The sequence below is a fragment of the Pteropus vampyrus genome, unplaced genomic scaffold, assembly GCF_000151845.1.
Source record: "Pteropus vampyrus isolate Shadow unplaced genomic scaffold, Pvam_2.0 Scaffold435, whole genome shotgun sequence".
In the NCBI taxonomy this organism is placed as follows: domain Eukaryota; kingdom Metazoa; phylum Chordata; class Mammalia; order Chiroptera; family Pteropodidae; genus Pteropus; species Pteropus vampyrus.
Genome location: NW_011889216.1, coordinates 1,258,074 through 1,272,155, shown reverse-complemented (window position 1 = coordinate 1,272,155; position 14,082 = coordinate 1,258,074). Strand labels below are relative to the sequence as shown.

General features: G+C 49.8%; 1 protein-coding gene across 1 annotated transcript in view; it reads right to left on the bottom strand.

Moving 5' to 3' along the window:
• Positions 1 to 9,915, bottom strand: part of EPHA10 (EPH receptor A10) — a 45,500-nt gene extending 35,585 nt beyond the window's left edge. The window contains exons 1-4 of the mRNA XM_023523984.1: positions 9,810 to 9,915; positions 7,632 to 7,696; positions 6,182 to 6,860; positions 48 to 203 (exon numbers count right to left, since the gene is read on the bottom strand). Of these exons, the coding sequence (XP_023379752.1) occupies positions 48 to 203; positions 6,182 to 6,860; positions 7,632 to 7,696; positions 9,810 to 9,915 (1,006 nt within the window). The remainder of the gene's footprint in view (positions 1 to 47; positions 204 to 6,181; positions 6,861 to 7,631; positions 7,697 to 9,809) is intronic.
• Between the last annotated feature and the right edge of the window lie 4,167 nt (positions 9,916 to 14,082).

Genomic DNA, 14,082 nt, shown 5'->3' with positions numbered 1-14,082 from the left:
CCACCCACCCATCCACCCTCCGTAATGCGGTTGGGAGGGCAACTCACGGGTGCAGGAGGCCCAGGGCGGGTCAGTGGGCGAGCGCGCATAGCTGTCCTGGCACACGCAGAACGTGGAGGCGTTTTCCAGGGCCAGACTGTGCTCTGGGCAGGGTGAGCAGAGGAGCCGCCTAGAGGACACCTTGTAAAACCCTGGGGGACAGGCTGTGAGGAGGAGCCGTGTGAGAAGGAAGGGTATTCTCCACAGCTTCTCTCTCGCCCACTTTCTTACCAGTCCTCATTGGGGTAGGGGTTATCTCCTCTAATTGTGGTGGGTAAAAGGAGGGGGATCTCAGTTACTACAGCACTGCCCTATGGGGTGGCAGCTCCTGACTGAACAACCCCATACTCCCTAACCCTGAGTAAGCACTTAATGTGTGCCAAAACACTGGAGAGTTTTACTTCTAGTAATCCATTTAATCCTCACGACAACCTGTGAGGTATGTGCTTTATTCCCGCTTAAAAAATGAGGACACTAAGGCTCAGAGAGGTTGGTAACTTGCCCAATATCCTACAGCTAGTAAATGGTAGGATTCTGACCCAGCAGACTGGTTGCAGAGCCCCAGTGCCCACTGGAAGAAAATGAGCCAAAATGAGTCTTGATGTGACGACAGAAGAGAGTTACCTAGGGACAGACACCCACTCCCAGTTACACAGAGACAAACACTCTGACGCACACACATTATTGCCAGCTCATCCTCCCACCACTATTCGAGGTTAATGGGTCATCAATCCTCAGCTCACACAGTTGGTCCCAGTTTGAAAGTGGGACCAGCCAGGTAGGAGAGAGTAGAGAGAGAACAGTGAAAGTTCCCTGGTTCTAGTCTTGACACCTCCTCAGTCACTTTGCTTCTCTCAGCTCACTCAGAACGTGGGTTGTTGAGAGCACAGGCTTTTATAACTGAACCACCTGGGCTTACAGCTGTTATACCACTTATTTGCTGTGTGGCCTTGGAAAAGGTGGTTGACCTCTCTGAGCCTTGTGTAGAATGCCTACCTCAAATAGGTTGTTGGAGAATTAACTGAGATAAGACCTGTAAACTGCTTAACCAAGTACAGATGACATTTACACACTAATGGAACTAATTACCGTCCCTCCATCACAAGCCTAAAGTGGAAACTGCTACACACCCACTTTAAAAAATTTCTCACCAGCTGAGCTAAGGAAAGAGGCAGTGGCTCCTGGCCCCTCTCACCTTGCTCCCTAGCCCCACCAGGACTTCTCTATCCTTCCCCTGTAATTTAGCTGATTATAGAAAGCTGTCTGCTCTCCAGCCCCAAAAGGGCATAATACAAAGGAAGGGATGCAGACTAGCCCTCAGGAAGGACTTTGAGCTTGCCTGGGAAAAGAGGGGAAGGGCCGAGGGTTTCCATCATCTGGAAGGCTTAGGCTTGGGAGGGTCCATCTTGCCTAGAATCCTGGGAAACCCAGCTTTAGGCAGGTCCTCAGGAGCCTTTGGAAGTCTCTGCCACAGAACAGTGCACAGCACCCACTAACATTGTGTGTGGTCTCGTGGGCAGCAGTGACCTGGCTGGGACTCAGAAGGCCCAGATTCCAGCATTAGCGCTGCCACTTCCTGTGCCTCTCTGGCCTCAAGAAACCCTCAGTCAAATGTAATAACAATTATGGCCTGCCCACTTCTGCCCTCCCACCTGGCTGGCCCCACTTTCAAATAAAGGCGATCTGTTTGTAGCGTCTCACAGCTATAGGGAAAGAATGCTGGAGGCTCCCTTTCTCTGTGTGTATGTGGGCATCTGTGTCCCAGAGATGGGTGGTCCCATCAGAGACAGCATTGGTTATATCTATTTTGAGAGGCTCTGTTTAGAAGTTTGTGTTGAATGGCAGACTCAGGAAGCAACTCCTGACTGCCAGCCCCTCCCTCTCTTCTTCAAGGTCAAAGTTTGAATTTCAGAGGTCATCTCATTCTCAGCTGGCCCACTCCTCCAGCAGCTTTCCTAGCAGTAGCCACAGTCTTTGCTCATATATTTTATAATGAGGAGCCCACCCTCTTCTAAGGCTGTCTCTGCTCAACAACCTTAGAAAGTGTTTCCTTATGTTGAGCTCCAATCAGCCTCCCTGTCTGTAATCCCCCTTGTGCCATCCTATTACAGGGTCTCATGGTGCCCTATGGAGCCTTAGAGGACATATCTGCTAGGGTCTCTCTGCCTCAATTTCTGTAGGCAGCCTTACAGAGATTTGAAGACACAGGTCATATGTCCTGATTTTTCCCCCAAGTCTTTTAATAATTCCTCTAGTGGCTGGGAGAGGGGGAACAAGAATCAGGATCATTAAAGAGAGAAACAAAAAGTAGAGAAAACATCTTTGCTCCACCCCCTCAATATCCATCCACCTTTAGAGAGGGGCCTGCACTTAGCTGCAGAAGGCACTTGGAAGGCCTTCGCTTCCTAAATACAAATCTGACCATTCCACTTCCCTTCTTAAAACCCTCCAACAGCTTCTCACTGCCATCACCCCACCCATGCCACACTGAACTCTTCCCATTACACCTCTGGGTCTTGTCCTATATTGTCTTACACCCCTTCTCTCCTGGCAAACTCCTATGCTTCTTCAAACTCCATTTCAAAATAAAATTTCCCTGTGAAGCTTTCCCTGGCATCATCTCCAGCTCCCTACTCCCCAAAGCGGCTCTGAAGCCATTGGAAATGGCCTTTGTCTCCACCTAAGGAGAGAGAGTTCAGTGCAGCTCCGGAGTGGGATTAGGTTCCTGAGGGTATGTGTGTGAGAGTGTGTGTGTGTGTGTGTGTGTGTGTTTGTGTGTTTGTGTGTATGTGTGTGATTACCCAGAGTATAGATCCAAACCTCCTCCTCCAGCTGCTGACCCATTCATTCAACAATTTTATTTTATCATCTACAAGCCAGGTACTCTTCTAGGCTATGGAGATACAGCAGTGAAGAAAACAGACTAGGATCCTACTATTCACTGGTACAGATGCCCTCCTTCCCACTTATAGGAAGAAGAGAGGCCATCAGTTGGTAATTCCTTCAACATCTGGCCATCAAACCCACAAACACCTCCATCCACACCCATTTTCCCTCTCTTTCTTTCCAGGCCTAGTGGAGGGTATGAACGGCCTCCTGTTGAAAACCAGCCCCTCCTCCTTCACTCTGAATCCTGCCCCTTCACTGCTTCCCAGCCTACATCCCATCAGTCACCTAACATCAGGACTCTTACACTGCTTCTTCTCTACTGGCTCTTCCCAGTGACAGAACAAGGGAGTGGATCAGTAAAAGCAGCTCATTTAGGGTGTAGGCAGTAGGGCACTGTCTGTACAGTATCTAAAAACAATAAAACTGACTAAAACACGGCTTGCTTTTTATTAGCAGCATGCGTCAGCAATTCTAACATCAGTCATAAACTATTTCTTCCCCCGGAGGCAGACAGCTCCCCCCACCCTCCACTTGGTACCCCACTGGCTCCTTCCCTCATAAGCAAGGCTGTCCCATCTACAGTAAAAACCCTCTTCCATCCTACCCAGTGTCCTCCTCAAGATACCACACCCTCTCCCCTTTCAAATCCAGCTTCTAGAGAACTGTTTGCATTTCTCCAACTCTAGCTCTTCACCTTCCTTCATCCTTCAACCTATTGCAGCTGGTCTCTCTATGACTCAACTAAAATAGCTCTCACCAGGGCCACTGAGCAGACATTGTCCAATCCTTGCCTTACCTGACCGCTCCCCAACACTGTAGGCCATTCCCTCTCAGATGCCTCCACCTCCCTTAACTGCCATGAAATCACACTCTCCTCAATCTCCTCCAAACTCTGACCGCTGCCTTTTTTTATGGGCTCTGTTCCTTTTACTTCCCCTTAAATACTGCTGTTCTGTGAGTCTTCATCATTGGCCCTCTTGCTTCTTACCCTACACATTCCCCCTGGTCTGTCCCAACCACACCCACAGCTTCAGGTAGCATCTCTTTCTGCTGCTGAGCTCCAGACCCACTTTCTAGCTACCGCCACTTGAAAGCACTATAGACTCCATAAATTCGATATATCTATCCATGTCCCGTGTTCTCTACCGCCAGAGAATGACCCTTTGTCCATTCAATCCTCCAGAAGCATAGGAGTCAAAAAGATTCCTTTCTCCTCCTGTATCACATGGTCATCAAGTGCTGTGAATGCTATCTCATTTCACAGTCATCCTCAACTCTCAATGATCTCTACCTCTGCCTTAGTTCAGACCTTATGCTCTTTCTCCTGGGCTATTCTATCATCCTCCTTCTTCATCTTCTGGCATCTAATTTTTCCTTCTCCAATCCTTCCTTTGTAATTCATATCCTCCCAAGTGGTCTAAAGCAGGACCTCCAAACCCCCAGGCCGCAGACTGGTACCGGTCCATGGCCTGTTAGGAACTGGGTCACCCAGCAAAAGGTGCGTGGTGGGCAAGTGTGTGAAGCTTCATCTGTATTTGCATCCGCTCCCCAGTGCTAGCATCACCACCTCAGCTCCACCTCAGATCATCAGGCATTAGATTCTCATAGGAGCACTGGTCCCTAGTGCCAAAGAGATTGGATACCATTGGTCTAAAGCATAAACTCTTTTTTATCCCAATGTTCAAGGCCCTTCATGATTTGCCCTTGGCCCTCTCCAGTGCCATCACCCCTCACACCCCCAAATGCTCTCTGCTGCAGTCATGCTGATTTGCCTAGCCCCTACCATGCTACATTTTCTCCTGTCTCCATGCTTCTGCACACGGTCTCTTAGAATGCTCTCCGCTGCCTAGAAGAAAGGCTTTCTTGCCATCTCTCTCCACCCTTAGAACTGGGTTCTGCTTTCTTCAGGCTTCCTCAGCATTCTGTTGATAACATACCACACCCTATCATAACCACTCATTCACCTGATACATTTCCACTGGTCACCTACCATATACCATATTCTATTATGGATACTGGGGCCGCTGAGACCCATTGCCTGAGCTCAAAAGTTACTAGACCAGCAGTGGAACACTGCATACCATGGGGTGAGTGCAGAAATAAAGATTGCAACAGGTGCTGGAGAACAGAGGTGGATCCTTACCCTACTTGGAGAGCTCAGGGAGGTTCATTCCTCCAAATCCCTTACTAAGCCATAAGTTCCCCCATGGACGAGATGGTGACATTCATCTAGATACATATCATAAACCCTCAATATATGCAGATGTTCTCAATTCATACTGAATGAATGAATGAACAAAGAACTTTTCATCACTTCCCCCTCTATCTTCCTACCACTGTATTAATCCCTCTGTTAGAGCATATATCACCGTCTTGTGATTTGAAAATTTTTACATCTCTCCATCTAGACTGTGAGCTTAAAAGGTGAGACTATGCTTGATTCATTTCTGTCGACCTACCACCCAGAAGAGAACATGGCTTAGAAAAAGCATCACTTGCTCTTTCTCCATTAAGTGCACCCATCCATACTCTCTTCCCACAGATAAGGAAGAGAAGGAGAGGTCTGTTCCTGGTGCCTCCACAGACCTGAGAACCCACAGAAACCCCAACATGGAGGGTCTCCCCCAGGGGGTACAGTGACTCTAGTTGAGAGAGTTAGGTGAGATATTAGTAGTCATCTATTGCAAACTCCCAATTTCTCTCGAATTCAAGAATCTCCCTGCCAGCCTCTGACTTGCATATTGTCAGTGACAGTGAGCTCACTCCCTAAAATGTAACCAACTCACTAGCCAATAGCTAGTAGAGTTAGGCTGCTGTAGAAATCTTCCTTACGCATGGGGGGCGCACCATGGTGTAGTAGAACTTGAGAGTTAGGCAAACCTGGATTCAAATCCTGGTTCCCCATTTCCTAACTTTGCAAGTGAGGTGTTACTCTCTCTGAGCCTCTTTCCTCATTTGCGAAATATAGATGATGACTTTATTGCCCTGAATAAATGAAAAGACCTGTGTGAGGTGCTTATCATAATGCCTGAAATACAGGCCCCTAATGCCCCTTGCATGGGGTCAAATTCGCCTCCTAGTAACTTCATTCATTGGCCTAGTAACTTCACCCACTGGCAGCTCCGCAAAAGCTCATGACTCAGGACTCCAGTCTCCACGCCCCTCCAGCCTCTTTCATCTAGGGCACTCTCTCTTCCAATTGCCACAGGCGCGGGTTACGCTCCCGTACCACACACCCTAGTTCGCTGGATACCTTCACAGATGTCACCGCGTTCCTGGAATCCCGCACTGCAGCTGCAGCGGCCCACGGGCACCAACCACTCGCCATCGGCGCCGCAGTGCATGCGCGGGGGGCTGCCGGGCTCCCCTTCTGAGTGCGCCACACATGTTCCGGTCACCTCCACCAGCGTGGAGAAGGCGCTCTCAGCCGCGGTGGCTGGGAATGCCGCCAGGCCCCGCACTGTGGCGCGGCACTGCTTGTAGTAGACGCGCACAGAGACCAGCGCCACGCATGCGCCCACATCCTGGAAGGCCAGGTGGAAACCCTGTCGGCTGAGCGGACCTATCTCGCGCACCTCCGTGTTCAGCTTCATCTTGCGTTCGCCCAGGTCGCCCTGAGTGAAGCTTTCGTCCGCTGCGATAGTGTCGATCTTGCGGGGCCGGCTGCCGCCGGGGCTGGGACGCCCGTGGCCCAGGTCGGTCTCGGTTTCCAGGTAGTAGACGTTGAAAGTCTCCTTGCAGGTGCCCGCGGCGCCGGGGATGCTGCTGCAGTCACGCAGTGTGAACTGCAGCTCCACGAAGATGCGCTGTCCGCGGCCGCGGCTGATCCAGCCGGTCTGCAACCAGTTGTCCTGGTTGGGTTCCAGCACGTTGCACACCTGGTATGTACGGATGGGACGGTCGTGCTCGTCCACGCCGCTGATCTCCTCCCACTGAGGAGGAGAACAAAGATGTGGGCAGTTTGGAGCCAAGGCGCCCCCAGTAAGTCGAGCCCTCTCGGTGACCCAGGCTGAAACCCTCCTGTCCCATCATTTAGCCTTCTTCTTTCCCTCCTACCCCGCCGCCCCACACTACTCGACACACACACCCCTGAAATTATAAGATGCAAACCCAGGAGAAACAATGAAGACAACCAAGTCCAATTCTTAATTTTTATAGAAGGGAAATTGAGGCTCCAGAGGGAGAGCGACTTGACTAGATACGCACGCGGGTGATTAGAAGAGGTAGGAATGATGCCTGGAGTCTCCTAGCTCTCCACCCAGTGCCCTTTCCATGACACCAAGCTACTGCCACACTGCTGCATCTCCCCACCCCAACCCTGTTTCCAAGCCTCTTTTAGGATTCCAAGACTTGCTTGTTCTGACAATCTATCAGTCAGCAACACTGCTTGGAGGATCGATCTACTGTGTGCAAGGCACTGTCCAGCTTTGGCTACATCCAGAGGCCACATTTCTGTTCCTAGACACAGCCAGTTTTCTCCTTGCTTTTCATTTATTTGTTTGTTTGTTTGTTTGTTTATTTATTATTTTTGACTGACTGAAGATTCAACATTTTCTAAGAGGTGACTCTGGCTTAAAGCCAGGGCTGCTGCCATCCACAATGTTCCAGGGAGCATTTTGATCTGATGTAACCATGGGGAGCAAATAGACCAGAGTCAGGAAGACCACGGGATCCCCGAGACAGAGAGAGAGGTTTGCACTTACCCCATTACTCGGCAGTGCAGTCCAACCCAGCTCAGCCTGGGAGGCTTTAGAATCCAGGAGAATGACTAGGAAAAGGAGAAAACAGAGATGTCAGAAGCCAGGAAGGTGAACCCTTTAATGAATTCAGTGAATTTGCTAAGGGATGACAAATGTGACAAAGGACACAGACAAGCTTTTTCTGCTTCATACATTTCCAGAAGGGGGTGTGAGTAGCTTAAGTCCAGAGAGGGGTAGACATATATTTAGGGTAGGAGCCTGTATTAGTTTCTTGTGGCTGCAGTAACAAATTACCACAATTTAGTGGCTGAAAACAACAATTCATTCTCTTACAGTTCTGGAGGTCAGAAGTTGGAAGTTAGTTTCACTGGTCTAAAGTCGGAGTGTCAGCAAGATCAGTTCTTTATGGAGGTTCAGAGGGGAGAATTCATTTCCTGAACTTCTTCAGCTTCTAGCCGCCACCGGGATTCCTTGACTTGTGACCCTCTCCTCCATCTTCAAAGCCCATCACTCCAATCTCTGTTTCTGTCATCACATCGCCTTCTCCTCTGATTCTGACTCCTTCTACATCCCATTTATAGGGACCATTGCAATTATATTGGGCCCATCCAAATAATCCAGGATGATCTCTCCATCTCAAGATCCTTAATCATATCCGAAAAGGCTTTTGCCGTTTAGGATAACATTCACAGGTTGTAGGGATTAGGATGTGGACATATTGGGGTGGGGGGAGTCATTATTCAGCCTGTCACAGAGTCCATGACAAGTACTCTAAGGATGACTCTAAAATGGGGGGGGGTTGTCAGCGAACCCCTCCCCCCCCCGGCTTTCCTAGGTTTCCTAAATTATAACTAAGTGCCAAGAAGAGGGAGAAAGTGAGTGTATCAGAGGATTCCTGTATGTATCTCAGAATCCACTCAGATTCAGGGGCTCCTCTGAGGTCTAGAGTCACCAAAGATGGAGGAAACTTGAACCTTTTTACTTTGACTACCAAGGCCTCTGGGGAAAATGAAGTGGAGAGACCAGCCCGGTAGCAGGGGAAATCAAAATCTCTCATCTCCTCAGCCAGCCCCCTTCCCAGAGGCTGTCACCTCGACTGCCTTTGAAAGAATGTCAGTGGTCCTTTTATATGTATTAAAACCGTGATCTCTCCTGCACCGAGGAGGCTTGGAGTCATTTTCTTTCCCCAGGAGGCATCAGCCCAGTAGTCTGAATTCTGCTCTCAGTATCAGTCCCAGAGAAGCACAGGTTTGGACAGCACAGCAGCAGCTCAGAGACAGGGGCCCAGGTCATCCCCAAATCTTGAAAGATTACTTAACTCATCTGGAGCTTAAGCAAGGGGATGGGGTTCCAAAGAGAGGGCTTCTAACATGATTGGCCCCAAAGGCATCAGTGACAGTGGGTAGGACCGCCAGCAGAGTTCTGACTTCAGTATAACTGACGGGCATATTGAAATTGCATATCGGAAAGCTTCAGAAATCCAGCATCCTGACCAACCCTGCCTTCGAAACGTCAAATTCCAGCTCCTCGGGATTCTGCACCTGGGTATGACGCCTCTGGATTCAACTGAACGTACAGGTTCCCCAAATTCAGAATCAGAGGCAAGATTCGAGGCTCTGGTAGGTACTGCGGGTAGCCTCAAACCCGGCAAAGCAGACCGCTCCGGGTAGTCTACGTTCCAAATCCAGCACTGCGGACAGATCCTGGATCAGCAAGCACATCAGGCAGCTCCTGGACCCAGCCCCCACTCCCTAACCCCGCTCCCCCCACCCCGCCCCCAGCATTCCACCTCCTATTGGCCGCACAGTGGTCCCCAAGCCACCGCTGTTCGGGCTCCGATCTCACCTCCGCACCTCTCTGTCCCCTCTGCTCTCGTCTTCTCCAGCCCCCATACCTCCAACCTCCAATCGCCCAGCCCGTCCTTCTCACCGGCCCCTGGATCGCCGCCTCTGGCTCCCACAGTTCTCGGTCTCTTTCTTTCCCAGGCTTTCCGGTCTCCAGCCCCCCGAGCTCAATTCCCTTTTTCCCTGTCTCTCCAATTCTTTGCTTCCCGCTGCCCGCTTGCTTCAAACCTCAATACAGACTCCAGTCTCTCCATAGGACTCCTTCCCAGTCCCCCAGCGCTTCAGCCCCCTATCTTTTGGCATCCCAGGCTCCAAGAACAGCCACCAGTCTCCTCACCTTCCTCCGCGGTCCCGGGCTTCCCTGGCCCCAAAAGCAAAGAGAGACAGAGTGGCATCAGGCAAACGAACAGGCGCTGCGGATGTGGGCCGGCACCGGTCTCCATGGTCCGCAGACCGAGCTGTCAGTGCGGCGGCGGCTCAAGCCGCGCCAGCCCCAGCACAGTTGAGCAGTGCCCCCAGACTCCAGCTCCGACTGGGGGCGGGATCTCACCGGTTACCATCATCCATGGGGACCAATCACTAGGCATCGCTGCTGGAGCTCCACCAATCTCCGCCAGCAGAGGGTGGAGAAGAGGTGGAGTTTCATGGGCCAGGGGCGGAACAGCAAACTGGAGGGGGAGAGGAAGGGGTCCCGCCAATCTCCGAACAGGGGTGGGGGTGGGGCAGCGCTGAGCGCTGGCTGGACTCCTGGGGAGGGGAGTGAACTGGCATTGGTGGTCCAGAGCGCTAAACCTTAGTCCCTCATTGCTGAGAAGTAGACAGTGTGGGCGTGGCTTAAGGAGGGGCAAACCTTGGGGAAGGCAACGACACTTGCAGCCTCTGAGTTAATCTGGAAGCTCCCTTGCTCCCAGAACTTGCCGGGGGTTTTGATGTCTTGACTCCAAGGTCTGGGGAGCTCCTTTATTTTCCAGCCCTTGGCTTCTTCCAGTGTCTGCGGCTCCTGGTTTCTCAGGGCTCAATCCCGCCCCCTTCTCTCCGTGTCCTCACACACGCGCGCGCGCGCGCGCACACACACACACACACACACACACACGCACACACACACAGCGGCAGGATGAAGGGGCCAAGCCCGATCCCGGGAGCTGCTCAAGAAAGGAGAGCAAAGTGGGAAAGAGTACCACCCTACCAGCAATACAGCAGCTGGGAAACCATGTGGATGCCGGGATGGTGGTAAATTTTGCTTTAACGATCGATGTCTCAGATTCTTGCTCTAGCTGCCAGGACACAGGCAGCACTCTCTACAACCACCCCTTTCCCCAGTCTGCTCAGAGCCCGGAGTTCTCCCCTTTTGATAATCCCTCTCCGCCCACCTCAGGGGCCTGGCGAGGAGCGCAGCTGCCGGAACAATCCTCGCAGAGTTCAACCAGCTCTGAAGAAGCCGCAAGGAAACGTGGAACGCGACCTCTATCTGGTGAAGGTCATTATGTGCAGGCTGAGGGTTTAAGGCGGTAGTGTAGGAAGGGTTGGGGCCCTCCAGGACGAGGGAGGCAGCTACTGAGCGCCACCAACTGGGCTGAACTTGAACGGAGAAAGCTCCACCTACCTCGTGGCTTTTCAGAGCTCTTTTCTTGGGGGACCCAACCCCTCTCCCTTTGGAGGCGATAGTAGCTGGAGAAGTCTTGAGAATAAATGTGAGCCCTGTTACCTGTTACCTGTCTGACCTGAGTGTCTACACATTTCGAATATATATGTATTCCTCACCCCTCCAAACAACACTTACTGGGCACCACTCTCCGTGCTGAGGATACCTGGCCAATCGCCCTGTCTCTGCCACAGTCCATACCTCCTTGAAAGCACTGAGGGCAATGAAATTTTCTGGCATTGTAGAGCACTGGCTATTTACAAGCTGCTTTCATGTGCCATTTCTGTGTGTGCGTGCGTGTGTGTGTGTGTGTGTGTGTGTGTACAAGCACACTTGCTTGCTCATAGATATATTTGCTGGACAATAGCAATAAGAGTGGCTGGGAGGAATTGAAATCCTTTGCCTGTAGAAGAAAGATCATCAGGAGAAGCTGGGGGTTGGGCTGAAGCTTGCTGAGGAAGCAGAAGGAGATGTGGCATTTGGCCAGTCTTTGGATACTGACAGGGGCTTCTGAAATCAGATCTACCTGAAAAGGTCTCTTACACCTCCCACCTTCTTCCCATCTTCATTCTCCTCACGCTCGCTTTTTCCCCTCCCCCTCCTCCCAGCGCTGGGAGATGGTATTTTTAGAAGCTGCTTAGAGACCCAGGACTCCTTTCATTTCAAAACGAGTCTTCACTCCACTACCCCTCACCTCCCTCTCCAAAACCAGGTCTCATCCCCTTTGCAGTCTCTAAGGCGCCAGCTATAGCATCTTATCTGAGCACCAGGGATTTCAGTGCAGAGGTTCTGATCCTATGTGCTAAAATAAAATGCAGACTCCCTATGAGCTTCGCAAGAATGGTTCGGAACCAAACCTATGGAGGAAATATCTGAAGAAACCGCTGGCTGTCAGTAGTCTGGTTTCTACCTTCTCCCGCCACACACACCTGCAGGCACCTGGGGGAAATCGCGAGATTGAGACCATAAGAATGGAAGAAAGAAGAAAAGAGGTGAAATAAGCCTTCTCTTTCTTCCTCTGAACAATTCATTTATAACAAAAACAGAACGGTGTAGTCCCAGTTTATGCGGATATATGCAAATCAGCCTGATCTTAATAAGAGTTGCTCCAAGGCAGACTCCACTCTACTAGGAGGCTGCAGAATAGACACCTCATGAAGAAATTCAGAAGTGTCTTAGAAAGAAACTAAGCCATGGTTTATTGAGATCTTAAGTGCTAGGGCCATTCAGCCGAAGGCTAGGTTAGATTTCCCTAAAATAGTGAGCACGGGGAGTGGATTGGGGTGAGGATGAGGAGTGTGAGGGGGGCTTGGTAAGTTTTCTGGCCGTGGTGCTGAACTATCAGCCCGCGGGCCAGCTTCGGGCTTGTTTCTGTCCGTGGTGCTGAACCTATCAGAGTCCATATCTTCCATTTTTAACTAGACCTGGGACCTCTCTCTTATGGCGATCTGATCCTTGGCCCAGGGCCCTCTGCCTACTTCTTCAGCCTATAACCAAGATCCAGCGATTTGAGTCTCCAGGAGACAAGCAGACTTATTCTCTAGGGTAAGAGTGGGGAGAGGGGCCTGGAACCCATCCAGAAACTCCTCTTTTTTTCTTCTACTCCTCCCAGACCCCATCTGAGGTAGAATGAAAGGGATATTTCTCTTTATTTCTATCTCACTATCTCCAGGATAATGGAGAGAACACTAGATAACAAAAAAATTGTCTTCCGTGGAGCAGATTCAACTTTACTACAACCTCCATCTTCAAATTACTGAAAGTTATGAATCTAGAAGGTGAAAATTTGGTCCCTTCCTTTTGCACAGATGCAGAAAGTACATTAAGCCTGGCTGGGCAGGTAAAGTTTCCTCCTCCATGTAGAAGATTAAGATTGTTCCAGAGAACTCAGGGCCAAGCCCTGAAAGAGAACAGAGAGGGAGCAAAGAGCAATGGGAAGCCCTACTGCTCCAAGGGACATCTCCAATTTGTCTCTTTATTCTTTCACTCCATCTCCCACTCTCTAGCCTAAGAAAGAAATATATCCAAGGTGAATTCTTTTCTAGGTCAAGAGACTCACAGGCAAAAATAAGATGGAGGTTATAAACGAATGTTTAAACAGTATTTTTCCAAGATAAGGGAAACATAAAACATCTAACTTACTGACTTTGAAAATTAAGTAGAGGAAATCTTTAGATTATCAAACACAACATAGCCTTTATAAGCCTCTACTTCCTCCTTTGTAAAATAGGAATGAAAACACTTTTCAGAGTTACCATGAGGTCAGAATATGATTTTAATATATGGCTCAGCATAGTGCTTGGCGCATAGTTCTGGTATGTTTCATTATTCAACTCCATGGTTAATTAAGGTGAAAAACAGAAAGAAAAAAGGAAAGGATAAAGGAAGGTTAGGTGGTGAGGTAGGAAGAGAGAGAGAAAATTAGAGAAACAGTCATAGAGAAAAAGACAGAATGAGGAATAGAGACAGCTGGTTGAGATGAATGTGGCTAGAAAGTAAGGAGCCTGAAGGAAATATATTTGAAGGGACAGAAATATTATCAGGACAGGCTGGCTGGCCAGTTGCCAAGTGGCCTCAGAGGTGACATTTGCCTGGGTAAATTCATCATGTTCCAAGCTCATAAACTTGACTTAACAGTTCTAAGAGAGAGCTTATATTTTGGGGGATTAGAAAGTAAATCATATTAACTCAGCTCCTATCCTGCTATCTGAGCCAAAGAACCATTGTATTAATATACTACAAGAAATGGAACAGCAAATAGGGCCAGAATGCTCACGTTGCCATGTCCGGCAGATTCTTCTTCTATAGGAAAATGTGCACAGGAAGCCAATTTATGAGGTGAGGGCTGCTTTGAGAATATGAACAGAGGGAGTTAGATGGTTTAAATATTTGATGGCATCAGACTCTAATAACCTTCTGCCTCCAAATCCCCAGGAGGAATAAATCTGCCACTGGCACCTGAACAACT